The sequence below is a fragment of the Oenanthe melanoleuca genome, chromosome 1 (assembly GCF_029582105.1).
Source record: "Oenanthe melanoleuca isolate GR-GAL-2019-014 chromosome 1, OMel1.0, whole genome shotgun sequence".
In the NCBI taxonomy this organism is placed as follows: Eukaryota; Metazoa; Chordata; class Aves; order Passeriformes; family Muscicapidae; genus Oenanthe; species Oenanthe melanoleuca.
In genome coordinates, this window is record NC_079333.1 from 14,363,496 (window position 1) to 14,380,572 (window position 17,077).

General features: G+C 40.5%; 1 protein-coding gene across 1 annotated transcript in view; it reads left to right on the forward strand.

Moving 5' to 3' along the window:
* Nucleotides 1-1,212: 1,212 nt before the first annotated feature.
* Nucleotides 1,213-17,077, forward strand: part of JAM2 (junctional adhesion molecule 2) — a 41,548-nt gene continuing 25,683 nt past the window's right edge. Inside the window, exon 1 of the mRNA XM_056503450.1 lies at nucleotides 1,213-2,485. Coding sequence (XP_056359425.1) covers nucleotides 2,092-2,485 — 394 coding nt within the window. The 5' untranslated portion in view covers nucleotides 1,213-2,091. The remainder of the gene's footprint in view (nucleotides 2,486-17,077) is intronic.

The window sequence follows — 17,077 nt, forward strand, 5'->3', positions numbered from 1 at the left end:
GGAGGAAGTTTTGGATGTGTAGTGTGACCTCAGGTCAGAGGCAGTGAACACCCATCCTCCCTCACACAAACCAGCCCAGCTGTGAAACCCCCAAACACACAGGCACATCCATGGGACATTCCCTTGAGGGGCAGCTGAGGGGGTCACAATCCATCAAAGACCCCCAAAGTGCTCCCCAGAGCCTTTGCACCACAGCACTGGATGTGATGCAAAACAATGAACAGATCCAGAGTCTGCTGCCAGAGACTGGCCCCTACCCTCTCCTCCTCTGGGGGAGGTACCTGGGAACTCCCACCTGGCCTGGCCTCAGTCTATATTCATCCATTGGATTCTGTGCTTTTAGGGAGGGGACCTTTACCACCAAGAATACCAACTGGGGAGGATCAACAGAACATCATTGGGATTCACACAGTGGTGATGTTTTCTTTGATATGTCACTCTGTTTCTGTCCCCCCACCTCTTTTCTATTTCTTTCATTCCTTCTCTCTCTCTCTCTCTCTTATATTTACTATTAAATAAAACCCATATCATTGACTTTGGCATATGGTCTTGTTTGCACCTTAATTTGAGCAGAGGCATTTCTAATAAGTCTAAAAATTGCACTGTAACACAGTGATGTGCAATAATAAAAGAGGTAAACTCTTATTATTAGAACAGATTATCATCAGCACTTCACATTTGCAATAGAAAGTTTCATTTAAAAGAGGAAGAATTCCACTGCAATTTAAGAGTGTAGATTTATCTAAAATATTGTCTAATAAAATGAGGGCAGTCTATCATTTAATTAACTCTTGGGATTGTTACAAAATGTCCAAATCTTGAAATCATGTTGCAGTTACATTCAGTTTTTCAAGGCTTTTCTATACAAAGAACTTGACTAGAACAGCTATCACAAAATAAGATAGCTATTCTTGACTGGCATTTTGCGTGCAGATGTTAATTATAGACTATTTTTATTATTCTAAAAAGGAGTGTCTATGGAAAGTTCTCCAAGAATAAGTGCTAAACTGAGCATCTCAAACAAATTCTTCCATTTTTAGACTCTGCTATTTAATGAAAACATTTCTATTACATTCAACTTCAAAAGATAAAATAATATGGACAGCACTCTTGTGCTCTTCTAGCAAAGTACTTAACAGTATTTTTAAGAATACTATTTTCCACCAGGCTCTTGCCATATATTTAAATGTTATCTCAAGACAACATTTCCATCATAGTCTGACTAAATAGTAAAGCAGTCCTACTGAAATCAATGAGCTTTTGGACATGCCTAAAGCTATGATATGCTGGGACACACAAAAAACTTTTCTGTTTTCAATGGGACAGTTTTGATTTTTTTAAATGTAATATATATTGGACATACATACATACATGCATACATATATGTATACAGATTTTTTAAAAGAAATATTACTTGTGTCCTGTATACATTTTTTCCACGTGAAAAATAAACTTAGAAGATTTTGCTGTGAAGAGTATCGTGGCATCCTACTTCCTTGCTCTCCATTAAAATAGCAGTTAGAGATTTTATTTATAAATGATCTTTACTCATTTTGTTGCCCTCTAACAAAATATAGCCGACAGTGCTGCTCTGATTACCAAAAAGAAAATACTTGTGATACTTTTCTTGTTATAGAACTGCTTTACATCAGTGGTAATGCATTTTTAAGATGTCATTGGAAACTACTCAGATACACTATTAACTGTTACAATGAGTAATTTTCCTCGATTCATAAATTTAAAGGGCCATTACACCACCTGTATATTTAACCAAAAACTCTCCCAGTCTGGTATAAAATAATAACATAAAAGCTTTTGAAGGTCACCGTGAGACTCATCTCCTGCTGTAGGTGGGATTTTGTCCAGTCCAGCTGTACAGACAGACACAAGGAGTCACTGTGACTTCTTTCGCCTTAAAACAGCGCCTCGCCCTCACATGACTTTTTTGTTAGCCGGAATATCCAAATGTTTGTTCCGTGATTTCACCCCATTATCCCCACTTCTACCCTGGGGAAACGCGCCAACAGGGACAACGCTCTTCTTTGAGAAATTAAACCTTTTCCTAACGAAAAGTTTATTCTGTTGCAACAAATGTCCTTGAGCTTACGAAGATGTCCCAGCTTAAAAACAAACAAACAGATGAACAAAGCGGAGAGGAGAGCCGCTGGACCCGACACAAAACAGCCCCCGGGACGCGGGGGCACTGCGGGGGCGGCGGAGGAGAGGGATGCTCCGGAATCTGTGCCCGCTCCGAGGCGGGCGGGCGGGCGGCCAGGGCACATCCCCTGCGCTCGGAGCGAGCGGGGAGCCGCCTCCTCGGACGCGTTAAAAGTTTGGGGCGGCTCCGGGCTCCGAGGAGACGGAGCACGTCCGCGCCCCGCGGCAGCTCGGCGGGCGCTGAGCCCCCGGCCCGCCGGGCACCGCCCCGCGAAGATGGCGAGCCGCAGCCTGCGCCTGCTGCTCCTCGGCCTGGGGCTCCTGAGCTGTAAGTGCTGCCGTCCCTGCCCGCCACCCTGGGCAGCGGGGGCGGGCCCCCCGAAATCTCCGTGCGTGTGCTCCTGGAGGCGCCGCTGCCCCTCGCTCATCCCGCAGCGAGAGGAGCCGGTCGCGATTCCAGCAGCGAAACGCGAAGGAGCGCGTCCCCCGCCAAGCCGGGGGACTGTGCGCTGAACCTTTCCATGTGTCTCTTGTTTCCGTGCAGATGTGACCTGCTCAAGGCCCGCCTGCTTGGGTCCGAGTCAGCGGCTCCCTGCCGCCGGGCAAACTTCAGGATGCGGGCTGCAGAGTTCGCTTTTCTCTTTAGGATGCGGGCTGCACAGTTCATTTCTCTCGTTACGATGCAGGCTGCACAGTTCACTTCTCTCTTTACGATGCAGGCTGCACAGTTTGTTTCTCTCTAGGATGCGGGCTGCACAGATCGTTTTTCTCTCTTTAGGATGCGGGCTGCACAGATCGTTTTTCTCTTTAGGATGCGGGCTGCACAGTTCATTTCTCTCTTTAGGATGCGGGCTGCACAGATCGTTTCTCTCTTTAGGATCTAGGCTGCACAGTTTGTTTCTCTCTTTAGGATGCGCGTTGCACAGATCGTTTGTCTCTTTACGATGCGGGCTGTACAGTTGGTTTCTCTCTTTAGGATGCGGGCTGCACAGTTTGTTTCTCTCTAGGATGCGGGCTGCACAGATCGTTTTCCCCTCTAGTATGCGGGCTGCACAGTTTCTGTTTCTCTGTTTAGGATGTGGGCTGCACAGTTTGTTTTTCTGGTTGCCTTTGTAAGGTGAATGAACGAGGGGTGGGAGCACGTTTTCTGTTGCCAGGACTGAATGTTGCGTCTTCTGAGCAGACTTGAGTTTCCAGTATTTCCTTAAAAACAAAAGGGTAAGGTTAGAATAAGTTGGACGGAGAATCCCCAGCCAGAAATGATGCATAAATGATAGGGAAAAGCAGATCATGGGGCCACATACCTGCAGAGAACGACTGAATTAACAGAGTTAGTGCCAGTCGTGATAAGGTTGGCACTTTCAGATCATGTCTTACAGTGCTCCTGTTCTATGCTTCTTGTGTCCTGCTGATGTTTTGGGGAAGGGGCTGTACATGAAATTAGTGTTTTGAAAAGATGTACATAGCACAGTCTTGCAATGAAATAACCACCTGGGACCAGCCCAGCATGGGTTCTCAATCCATTGTAGATGTAGAACATCAGAACATCCATAATGCTGATGTTGGGTATATTTTGAGGTTTATCTTTCATTCCTCTTAACAAAACATTACCTAACTGAAAGCTCTGTGTGTGTAAACTCCCTTCTTTTTCCAGAGTCCTGCAGTGGAGAGACTTGAAGCTATACATGTCTGAGAGGTCTTTGGCTTGGAAATTTTTCTTTTCCTCTCTTTTTTCTCCTACAAGACCTTATGGAAATGTTGGGCCATTAAATGAATAGCTAGTGCAGAAACTATCTTTCACATAGTAACTAATAATAATAATAATAATAATAATGATAATAATAATAAACTATTTTTTTTTAAACTTCATTTATTCTTAATTGCATTATATATCTGAGCAGGTGAAACTGGTGTGGTTTTTTTTGGTGTGTTCAAGCCTTCTGGTTGTCTGTTGGCAGTGCTGGTTTTGACTGCAAAGGAAATGATAGAGGGTGCAATACAGTGCAGCAAAGTCTGGTACCTATATTTTTGTCAGACTTGGAGGTTTCTTCTTGGTGGGCTTTTTTTTCCCTTCCTGTCCCAATTCCAAAGAAACACTAGGTGGAAAGCTACAGGCAAGGTGCTGATAAGAAGTCTTTTCATGAAGAAAGTCTCTGTAGGTGTGTGGGTGTGCAAATGTCTATTGTTTTGTGAGAGCCAGAGGAAATCCAGGCAGAAATCCAGGCAACCAGAAGTCTGCTGCTGCTCCTGTGGCTGGAGTGTGTTCACATGAACAGTAAAGCTGAGTAATTCTGGTGACCAAGTCAGGCAAATGGGCTGAGCAATCTCTTATATGGGACCCACGTGCTGGGGAGATGGTGGGTAATGGGCAGAAGTTAGTGAGGAAGAGGAAACAATGGTTGATTCCTCACAAACATCATGGGGTTGGCCTCTTCTCCCAGGCAACCAGCAACTTGGCAAGAGGACACAGGCTGAGTCAGGGAAGGACATCAGGAAGAGCATGGAAAAGGTTATAAAGCATTGGAGTAGGCTCTCAGGGTCACCATCCCTGGAAGTGTTCAAGAAACAACTGGACATGGCACTCAGTGCCCTGGTCTAGTTGTGAAGGTGGTGATTGGTCAAAGGCTGGACAAAATGATCTTTTCTAGCCTAAATGATTCTGCAGTTCTGTGGTTATATTCTGGAGCAGGTGTAGAAAACTTTCTTGGTAGTTGAGCTGCAAAAATTAAAAGCTGTGTAAGTTGGTCACAGGGCATTAGCATAGCCAAGGTAGATGGGGTTAGGATTGTTTTCATTGAGAGCTTACTAAAAAATATTCATGACCTGCAGAAATTATAGTTTCTGTGAGCTAATCTTCCCTTCCACCTTTAATTTAGGGGAAAGTAAGGGAGCTGGGGGTTTTTAATCATGTCCTCTCTGGAACTGGCATCTGAAAGTTGTAAAAGGTGCCACAGCATAAGACTTGTGAGCTCTGTTGGCAAGACAGAAATTATGGTTATTAACTATGATGACTTCATGGGAGGAGGTAGTATGTACTGACCAAATGGCCTTTCTGTGAAGGTGTGATTTTTCTTAATATTAGTGCACATTGAAATTAGACTTCATCTGATGATGCTGGAAGCAAATGCATTACAATGTGTGTGGGTGAGGACAATGCAGAGGCAATAAACAGTAGTATTACCTAAATATTTGATGGAGCTCACTGGGGTAGTTTGAGAAGTAAATATTTATTTGTTTATTTTTCTTAAGAAAGCCCCGCACTTTATTCCTCAGAAATCTTTCACTCAGATACAAATATTCTAGACCAAAGAAGCCTTTTATATCTTTCTCCCCCAACCCTGACAAGAAAACATAAAGCTGACTGCATTGCTGTAAGAATTGACAATGTAAGTGTTTAAATATGCTTTCTTGGCCATATGTGATACACAACTGAGGTACTCAAAATCGAGACTATTGTCAACCCTCAGTCTTTTGTTGAACTCTCTTTGTTTGCTGGATTAGCTTGGTAGGAACTGGTTTCTAAATTAGGCCATATTCAGGTGAGATGGGATTTCTTAAATTTGTAAAACGGCATACTTCTCTCATAATATCTGTTCAGCATGATGCTATAAAGCAGACAGCCTGGTTTTGGAGGAGGAGGGGAAGAGGCATCAATTGAATGTTCATTCCCTTGTTGGTTAAGGTGAAAAGCAGTATATCCTTGCTAAAGGCTGCTCAAGGTTCAGAAACATGCACAGACTCTTAGGCACACCAAGATAAGCTGTAGGAGGAGAATAAACTGATAATATATAAACAAACAAATGAAAACTAAGTACAAAAAAGCAATGTTTGTTTCTAGTCCTCAGCCCAACATTTTTCATTTATGACTGTGGTGAAACTGCACAAGATACCATGATACTTCTAAAAACTAATACAAATTGACATGGTGGGAAAGACTGTTTCTGTCTTTAGAAGGGATGCATGCTTTTCTCTGGCTAATTTAATAACCTTTACAATGTCACACTCTTGCTTAGATCCTCAGGGCTCAGAAGAAACTTGCTGTGAGTTACTGTGTCTCTCAGAAATCATGTCTTTTGCTGCATTTCGGCAAGTCATGCTGTTTTCCTTAGAGGTGAGCATGCTGCTTAGAAGGGGCTCTGTATTCCTGAGAGGGCTCAGCCAGAAGTGCTGCTGTTCTGTCTCTCTAGCAGAGAGGAGGCAGAGAGATCTCTTCCTTGGCTGGCCCCATGGTGTCATTCTTCTAGGCTGCTGGCCCCACAGACTACTACTGGATGTATAAAAGAGAAAATGAGTGTGGCTGTCTTCCCTCACTGTATTCAGGAGACAAGAAACATGCCTGGAAATGTTACATCAAGACAGTTGCAATTTCTTGTTTCTTTTTTAAGGTGGATGTATGCAAGAGGAGGGCTTGCTTTTGTTATTGCATGGTCTCTGAGAGGTCCTGTTTTCTCAGTTTTAAAGTTGCAACAATTCTTTGGTCATGTTGTAGGATATATGTTTCTGGTAATTGTAAATATCATAGGGCATCTGGCATTAGTAATGAGAGTTAAAACTACCACTGTGATTAGCAGATCTAATTGAGCCTGGATGAGGTCTTCCATTGGCTATTTAACTGAATTACCCAAAGATATTTATGTGATTGTTTCCTGTATTACACCTGTTATTCCTGCTGCAGCCTGTTTTGCTAGCTGCCAGGTTCTGCTTCAGAAACTGGCTGATGCCAGTGCAAATTATTTGGTGAGAATACAGAAGTAGTTGAATTTTGGCATCATCTTTTCAATTGATTGATTTAACAGAACATGTGGTTTAATCTTTCATGACCAAACTTGTCTGTGTTCACTGACGAACTCCAAATGTTATTTGGGGTGTGTGCAACCTGTTTTTAAAGAAGTGAGCTAAAAACATTAGAGCAGGCACGTACCCTTCTCCAAGGGTGCCCCAGGTGCTTTAGTTTCTTCTCAAGTGCTGGTGGTCACTAGGGGGAAGTTCTCTTGTGAAATATGGGAGAATCTAATCTTCTTTACATCTGATACTAAGAAAATTCAGTTTCCTCATAAATTCGCATGAATAAATAGTAGTTGTATTTCTTCACTGAAGATAGTGACATGCATGTGAACCTTCTGCAGTAGCAGTAAGCAAGCTTCCTTTGTTTGAGAGGGAGTAATCTGGGTTGGTGGTGCTTTTAGAGAGCCAGGAACAACTAGTAATACAGTTCTGCAGCTGGGATGTAAAAGTTTCCATCTGGTATCATCTACTTAGAATCCATCAACACTCAAAATATAATCTTTGTGTTGGAGCACTTCTGAAGACGCTTGCTCCCTGCACATGCTGAACCCTTTTAGGAACACTTTCCTTAAAATAAGGCTTAATGTCATACTTTCCCATAGAAATGCAAGAGGTGACTCCAGTGCAAATGCTTATGTAAAGGAAGGTTACTCAGAAATGTGCACACAGCCAGAAATGTCCACATTGCAATATAAATATCTTGTATATTAAAGCAATTGAAGCACAGGGTAGACATTTGTATTTGTCCTTGCAGACTGTTTGCCAGAGCCATATGGAATGGCTAGACTCCCTTAAAGTTCACTTGAAGTTATATAATGATACCAAGCAAAACAAAATTTGCATTAAATAGTGTCCTTGTGGATGTGAACAATGAGCTGTCTTGTTGCTGGTTTTTCTTATTTTGCTGGGTTTTTCTCCTCCACCATTAAAACTTTGTGGTACTATTGCATATATGTGGGGAAAGAGATGGTTTATAAGTTCTTAGTGTCTAGTTAAGTGGCTAGTTCAGTTCTAGCTCAGTACCATGAGGTGAGCACTTTAATGGAAACTGAGGGCAATGTTAGGTGGAAGCTGTTTCAAGTCATTCATTCTATTCTGGTTAGCTCACTCCCTCTCCCACCACTCCCACCCCACATTTGTTAAGCTAACTTTATCACAGTCTTACTTTCTAGCATGTCTTCTCTCATCCCCAATACTTATGAAAGAACCATCAGTTTTAACAAAACATTTCTGCAGAAAAGTCCATCACGTTTTCCTCGAAGCACTGTGATTGTGCTGTAATTCCACTTCAGGAAGATTAAAGCAAATATTATGGTGTCTTGTAATCAAGACAAATTATTTGTTTCCCTCATCTAAATGCTGGGGTGTTTTTAGAGAATGGAATATGTATTTCAAAGAATGAGACAGCAGATGAGGCTGGAGAAGCATTTGGATGATTGCCAGTGCTTGTGCTCACCTGTATTTCCAAAGTCACTTTTTCCCTGGAGGACTCCAATTAGTTATGTCACCTCTGTGCTCACAATAGATCATCAAGCACTCAAGTTCTTACATAAAATTTCTTAAGCTAGGCAGAAAGCAAGCTTGGCAGCTGAACATCTGGTCCTGTTCACTTGTTGGCTTCTAACACAGTGGGAGGTGAAGGAGCTTTTGGAGAAAGAAAAGGAAAATGGCAATTTCTGAACAGAGCAAGTCATGTAACATCCAGTTAGTTGTTGAACCACTAGTAAGTCTGTAAAACTTTCTGGTTAATAAAAATTAAAGCAGGAATCCAAAATCTCCCAAAGTTTATTTGCAGGGGAAAACATGGGGGGAAAAAAATCTGGTAATGAACCTTTTTGAATGATTGGTTTTTAAAAGTTCAAAACTTAGCAGTTTTTAGTAAGAGCTGGGAGAATAAAACTTGAATTGAAATAGCTACAATTTGATTCTGATTGCTTAAAGGGGTATGAAATGGTCAGATTTGAGCTGGAAAGAACAGACCCTATGAGTATGAAGTTTCAATAGGTGGATTAACATCTTAAGAATTGAAAATGCTTTTGACCCCATCCAAACCACTGGATCAGATTAAAAGGGGAACAAAACATATTATTGTCTGGATGGAAAAAATGATGTATTATAGGGTTGTTTTGATACTAGATAATTTTAACAAAACAGGCTATATTTTTTGTTCACAACCTTCTAATATATTATTTGGAGACAATGATGGAAAATTCCTGAGAAATTACACTTGCTCGAATTAATATAATATACAAACCAAAATGATGGTACCTCAGCCTGCAGAAAGTGCCCAGTATGAACTGGGAGACAATCTTGGGGGTGTTATGCTAAGGACTTGTGCATGTTTGTTAGAGTTGGACAAGCATTTGTGCTTGGCATACTTGTAAAAATAGGAGGAAAATAGATGCAGAAAACCAGCATTTGAATGCCTATTTTGTGAGTGAGACAGCAGTTTTGCCACTAGAATATATAGACAGTACTTGTCTCTGGAGGCCCTGGCTCATAACTGAATTGTTCTAGTAGCTGGCAAAAACAAATAAAAAAGTGTTGGAGGTTAGGATTTTGCCTTTTATTTTTTTCTTCGTTCTCTCAGGGAATTTTCTTCCATTTGTTGCCTAAGAAATGAAAACGATAAAACTTATGAAAGATGTGGCTGAGAGGAGGAGGAGAGGGAAGGGTGCAGTTGGCCACCCTCTTAGTTGGGGGATTTCTCTTGGGAAGGACAGAGATACCATGAGATTTGTGGGCATCAGCTAGTGTTGTTTGAATCACATGGTACAGAGGTTTTCTGAAATGTATTAGGCATAAAGAGTAAATGGAATTATTCTCCGTGTTCAATGAAGTGGTGTTGAAATGATGGTTCAGGGGTATTTGTAGAAGTTAATGTACTTACAGCACTTGTCTTCAGACTCTTTCAATAAATAATGTTTTGGGGGATGAAAAGTCATCTGGGGAAGCTCTGTCAACAGGGAATCAGCAATATTTGTAGAGACTGACTAAAATTTTTTTCAGCTCTGCTTTTTCCCTGCCGCTGCACACTGTTTCTTATTCCATTTATGTTCCAGTTGTATCTCTAGCTGAGTCCTTAAAACAGGAACAATCCCCACACAGTTACTACTCACTTTCCAGTTGTGTTTAAATTCTTAGCCACCTTCCAATGGGTTAGAAGGGAGGGAAAACAGTGCTACAGAGACTTTGCCCAGTTGCTGAAAGACATTTGCTTTCTAACATATTATCTAACAATTATCTGTTGGGAGGACTGATTTTTGTGAGAGAAGAATGAAGTGATGCCTCTATAAGCATTGGCACATATTTCAAGTTTATTCAAAGCTATGTGAACAGAGAAAGAGAAAGGGGACAGCCAGTTGTATGTACTGACTTTCAGGTGCAGAATGAATTTCCTGAGCTAAATAGAATGTTCAGTGTAGATGTATTAGTAACTTAAACACCCTCAGTTTTGGAATGGGACTAATCAGTTCTGAAACAGGAAAAAATTATCTCCTGCTTTGTGTTGCTGTTAAAGCTGCAATCCTGCATCTGTATGCTGTGTTTGAATCCCCTGCACCTTTACGGATGTAAAGTTGAAATTTGCATGTAAAAAAAAAAAAAAAATCTGATTATTTTAGATTCCCAGTTGTGCTGACTGAAGGGTAGACAGTTCATTCTTAAGCTGCCTCTGCTGTGGGATGGGATGCATGTGCTGGGTGGACACACAGTCTACAAGGAAGTTTTATGGCTAAATGGAACAAGAGGCTTTGTTATAAAATTAGACTGTTGAAGTAGAAGATATGTGTAGACTTGGCTGTGAAAAGTTGCATTACATATCTGTAAACTCTGAAGCAGATAATCTTTCCCATATAAGAGTAATTAATTTTGTCCTATAAAGACCCTATTCCATTTCTGCCCTAAAACAACACCTGGCACTGATAAACACAAACAATAAAAACTTACAGGCTTATTTTTCAAAGGTACTTTCAGCAAAACTTTTGACCTTTGACTGAGTTGGTGATGAGTTTCTCTTTGGGAAGAGAAATGTTGGTAGCAAATTATTATTCAACAAGGCATCTTGTTCCCTTTCCTGATTTCTTGGCCACTCACAGCTCTGCTGATGCTCTGCACCATCCAGGCTCATTGCAATACATTCAGCCTGCAACAGCAGTGGGAATAAATCTGTAGATGTACCTAGATCCTCTTCTTAAAGCAAAATTGTTCTGCAAATTTAGAGCTGAACTCTGAAGACCTTATTTTGTGTTCAGGTTCCTTGTGATCACAGTGTTTATGCTGATGTGCATCTGCCTGAATAAGCTGTTTCCCAGTTTAGTCCTTGAGCTGTTCTTCAGCCATAGTGTTATTTTGTCTTTAAATATAATCAGGACCAGGGCAGTGATTGTCCCCCTGTCCTGGGCACTGGTGAGGGCACACCTCAAATCCTGTGTCCAGTTCTGGGGCCACACTGCAAGAAAGATATGGAAATGCTGGAGCATGTCCAGAAAAGGGCAACAGAGCTCAGGAAGAGTCTGGAATACAAGTCTGATGAGGAGCAGCTGAAAGAACTGGGAATTTTCAGCCTGGAGAAAAGGAGGCTCAGGGGGCAACTTCTCACTCTCTACTCCCTGAGAGAAAGGTGTAGCCAGGTGGGGTCAGGCTCTTCTCCCTGGGAACAAGGGACAGGAAATGACCTCAAGTTGTGTCAGGGAACATTAAGGTTGGATGTTGGGAAGAAATTCTTCTTGAGAAGAGATGTCAAGCATTGGAATGGGGTGCCCGGGGAGGTGGTGGAGTCCACCATCTCTGCAGGTGTCCAAGGAATGGCTGGACATGGCACTCAGTGCTCTGGCCTGAGAGACAAGGTAGGGATTGATCACAGGTTGGACTTGATGTCTTGGAGGTGTTTTCCAGCCTTAATGATTCTGTGACTTCTGAAGGGAACTTTAAGCAATAATTGTGTCACTCGAGTTTCTAGAGCATAAATATGCCATGAGCAGTTCATTATAAAGGGAATACAGGCAGAGGTAGGCAAAGTAGATGACAAAGCAGCAGCTTAAAGCAGCATATGCTTATATGGCAGGCATGGCTTAATAAAAAGTATTTATCTATTGACTCTAACAAGTATTTTATAAATTAATGTTAATTTATTCTAATCAACCTTCTCCTTTGAGTGTGAAAAACATCTTCTGTTTGCTGTAGCTTCTCTTGGCATGTGTTAGCCTTAATGGAATTAGAGTGGCTTCATTCTTGTTTAAATGTGCCAGAAGATGTTTCTATAAAATTTGGTATTAAACAACTAAAGTGATGATATTGTATGTGTTGTAGAGGTATTGCAGACAGCCATTTTAACCATCAGACTTTTAAGCATGGAAGTTGTGCTGGAGATAGTACTGACCCAGGGGGCAGAACCCTTAATTACATATTGTTTACTCTAAAAAAACAAAAGCACAACATGGCTTTAAAAAAGATTTTTTATTGTGATTTTATAGAATTGCAGGATTGCTGACATCATTTTTTTGTTTGTTTGTTTCATTTTTGTCTCTTAGTGTAAGTACCTGCAAACAAGATCACCAAATCCCATTGCGTGAAGTAGCAAACAATTGAATTGTGAATATTGGCTCAGATACTGAGCTTTCCTTTCTTCTGATTCAAATCTACAAAGTGTTTCATCAGGGAAATACTCTTGAGGATATGGCTCCTAAAACGTCTTTCCTGTGGAAAGCTGTGATGATCACTGAGTTAAAATTTATGCTTGATTTAAAAATAGATAAGGCATAGAGTTTGTTTATCCCTGTGTCCTGTGTAACTTTCCATTACTCTTCTAATGTGTTCTAATCTGAATACCTGTATGTTGCTTTGCTTGTGTAGCTTTTACTGTGATGAAGACTGCAGTGTTTTGTAGTTGGGTTTTTTTAATTTTCTTTGTCCCCTTTAAGGAAAACTTGGCACCTCATACTGTGACCTATTGTTCCTAGCTCTACCTTCCGGAGGATTTCTTCTAATCAGCCTTCTCCTTTGAGTGTGAAAAACATCTTCTGTTTGCTGTAGCTTCTCTTGGCATGTGTCTTAATGTGCCTTAATGGAATTAGAGTGGCTTCAGTCTTGTTCAAATGTGCCAGAAGATGTTTCTATAAAATGTGGTATTAAACAACTAAATTATCCATTAAAGGCCTGTAGAATTAAAGTTAAAAATATGCATTCATGCTATAAACTACAATGCTGATTGAAGGTACTAGTCATCAAACATGGCTGTTAGTTGCTTCTGTCAGAAAGGGATTATTGAGCAACCTTGGCAATATAAAAGAATTTGTGAACGAACATGGGATGAGCAATTTGGCCATTGCATTTGGATGGTTAGGAAGGGTTCACCATATCCTTTTAGCAGTGAGAACTGGTCATCATGTAACCTGCTCATATTAGCAAAGAACCTCATCTTTAGTCTAGAGGACAAAAAGTTTAAAAACTAAGTTCAGTGCTAGCTATTGCTCAATAGGATGCAGTCCTCAAATTCATGGTTCAAGTGACATTTATACAAGTGAAGCCACCACCCCCAGTTGCTGGAAACATCTCAGAAATCCTAAATTCACAAAGCATTGCACAAGACCCTTGCTGATTATTTAAAGAGCATCCTACCAGTGTTGGAAAGACTTTTTTTTTTTTTTTAATTGGGCTTGCTAAATTGAATGAAGTCAAGGTAGTGTGTCCCAAAGTCAGCAAAATTTGAACAAGAAAAAGCATGTGTAAAGTTCTTTTTAAAAACTCACCTCAAGGAGTTACATACATTGCATAAAGTATATTCTAGGTCAATGTTTGCTTCAGAGAGAATGGGGTTTTTAAAAAATGTAAAGTATTTCAGATGTTTTATCTCCTTCACTGGGGGACATTGTGAGATACAAGGTGGCAATGCTGACTTGGATTTGGTCATTATACTTTGCTGCAAATGAGACATTAGTCTGTGGCCAAATTAGCTATTTGAGATGTTTGCTGTGCACAATTCTGGTCAGTTATCTACTCCTACACCTTTAGAAGCCAGAACTTAATACAGTGTTATATGTACTCATTCTCTGCAGTGTGTTTTGTAGAAATATTGAGATTAATCAAAAAACTGAGAAGATCCATTTGAGAGGAACTGAGGGTGGCAGACAGGTTGAAACTGGATGATCTTTAAGGTTTTTTTCAACCCAAATCACTATATGATTCTGTGATGCACAAGAAATTTGGTTCCAGCTTAAATTAATAGGACTAACTGTAGGATGAGACACTTCCTCACTTTACCAATGTATTTACTTAGAATAAGTTTAAATTATACTGTCAAGTTCTTCCTTCTAAACATCTGGAAACATGCTCTAGCAGTAAGGGAACTTGTCTGACTTCACTGGTTCTGAATGAGCAAGGACTCCAGTTTCATATAGAGTTTACTGGAATTGTAGCTAATACTGGTTGATACAGTTTGAAAGTAAACTAAATCTGTTTTCAGGATTTTAAGATAAATAATGGGTGTATTTATAGGCTTATAAATGAGGTGACTTCATAAAAGTGTTTATTCTTTTCAAATTGTTTGGCAGTTCCAGTAAAAGTCACTTAAAGGTTGTAGGAGGGTTCAGAGATCTTTATCACAAATTGTGGGCCAGAATGGTTGTGTTCATTTGGGCAGTGGTGGGGTATTATTTATTTCTTGTGGTTTCCCAAGTCTCTTGTGTTTCAGAGCTGATTTTACAGTTGATGTAAATCAGTCTTGGTGCTGTTGATTTCAGAGGAGCACACTGGTTTGCACTGGGTACCGAGCTTTGTTTTGCAAATTTAATAACATTATGCAGTTTCTCTAGGTGTTTGCACAGGGAAGTGTTTCTGCTGGATTGCTACCCCTAGAAATGCTGAGGGCAATCTGTTTGTTCAGCTTTGCCCTGTGTGATATGAGGGGGGTGGGACAGCAGTGTGAGGGGCTCCTGCCCCAATGGCCTATTCACATAAGTCTTTTGAAACTTGATGGCACTAGACACACGTCCTCAGCATCCTGATGCAGCTTAAAATAAGCAGCAGCTGAAGCAGCTATAGGTTCTCACTGCATTTACAAGCTGCCTTTGAGCTGCCAATGAGTTGCTGTGGAAACCATTGCTGAGCAGGACCAGGAGGTGGCTGGAAAATTGGCTTTTTTGAGAGCCCGACCAGTTTAAACCCCCCATCCCCCATTTGCAGAAGCTGCCTCTGAATTGCCATGGAGACAAGAGGAGTTCTGGTGTTTTGAGACTCGTGAAAGTGCCAGCTATAAATATTTATTTGGCTAACAGCATATGCTTTCTGTGATGTCTCTGTTGGAATAAACTCCATGCTGCATTGAACCTTTGCAAGTTGTGCATTCTGTGCATTCAAACCCTTCCTCTCTTCTGCATGAGTAGAAAAGGAGGCAATATAAACATTGAAGGGAATTAAATTTTACATTTTGATTCTTAATTATAAAACATTAAATTGTAGTTTTTTCCTCAGCATTTCCCCCTCTTTCAGTGTTGGGGACTACTGAAAGCACTTAGGGGGCTATTGAGTTTATCTAAAATTGTTGTACTTTTGTGTTCAGTTTTTCAGAAAGGCTGACCTAAATAATCCCTTGCTCTCTTGCCCTGTGTCACTTGATTTTTTTTTCCTTTCAACTTTTTTTCACTAGAAACACTTCAAGTTTTGTGTTTACAGAGCCACCTGTCCTTGGGGCTCTGAAATTAAATTAATCATTAATGTGACCTTAAATTCTTAGGACTCCTACTGATAACTTTGGATAATTGGCTCTGAAAACTTCAGTCTTTTGTTACTTTTGCTTTCAAGATTTTTTTTCTTTTTCTTAACTTGAAAGTTAAGAATAAAGACACCGTGACGGATGTGCTGGCTTTCCAGGTTTCACTAAACTACCCACAAAGCTGAGGATTAAGTCATTCTTAGGTTTGCATTATAAATAAAAACCTCTTGCTTGGGCTGATCTGCAGTTGTGGCATTTACCACAGGAACTTCTTGTACCTGTGAGACTCAAATCATTCAACACCAGCTTTTACTACAAGTAGAAATCCTGCTCTTAGTCACTTTCTGGAAAAGCTTATCTTCCCTGTTTAAATAACTACCAGCTGAATGAAAATGGTGTTCTGCAATCTGTTTCTCATGTGATTTCCACTATAAACACAGTTACTGAAGCTGCCTAAAACCTCCTTTCTGTAAAGATGAGTGGAAAGGATTGTTCTTCAGTTTATGCTATATCTAAGTAAAATACTTGTTTTTGTATTAGGCTCTGGAACTCTGGATGTGTAATTAGTAAATCCACACATAGTTCCTGTTCATTTTCCAATTGTGTCCTGGTTCTTGGCTGCTTTTTTTAACAGGGGAGAAGGGAGGGAAAACAGATCAACAAAGGCTTTGCCAGTTGTCAAAGAGTGCAGTGGCTTTGTAACATGCATAGCTGTTGTGAGAATACACTGATTTTTTCGAGAAAATAATAAAGTGATGTCTCTAGAAGCATTTAAATATATTTAAAGTTTGTTCAAAGCTTTTGAAAGTTATGTGAACAGAGAAAGAGGAGAAGGACAGCCAGTTCTTGGATATACAGATTTTCAGGTGCAGAACACTTTTCCTGAGTTAACCCTATTTCTAGGCATGCTGTTTAAAATAGTATGTCCAGTGTAGATATGTTAGTAACTTAAACATTTTCAGTTTTTGAATTGGACTAATCATCTGAGAACAGGAAAAATTATCTACTGCCCCATGTTGCAATAGAGAAAAATATTTCAAACTGGGCAGCCATTTAAAATCTGTCACTTTAGCTTAAGTTTTGGCTGGTTGTGGTTGAGGGTTTTGGTTCTTGATTGGTTTGCTTTGGGGTTTTGGTTTCTTTTTCCTCTGAAACGAGTACTTGTCAGGGGAGGAACCTCCCTAAAGTGCATTTTTGGGTGGCACCTTGCTTTGTTGCAGCAGAAGACCTGCAGGCAGGAGACCTTAAAACTTGGTGGGTTTGTCTTATTTGAGTATCTGTAGATACATTTTGTAAAATAATTTGACTGCTTTTGTTCTTGAGATCTTTTATTTAAAAAGGTGAAGAGTCTGCTGACTTCCCAGCAAAACCTTTAAATTCTGTGTCATAAAACTAGTTGTCCTACCATCCAGCTGCTGTCCTCCT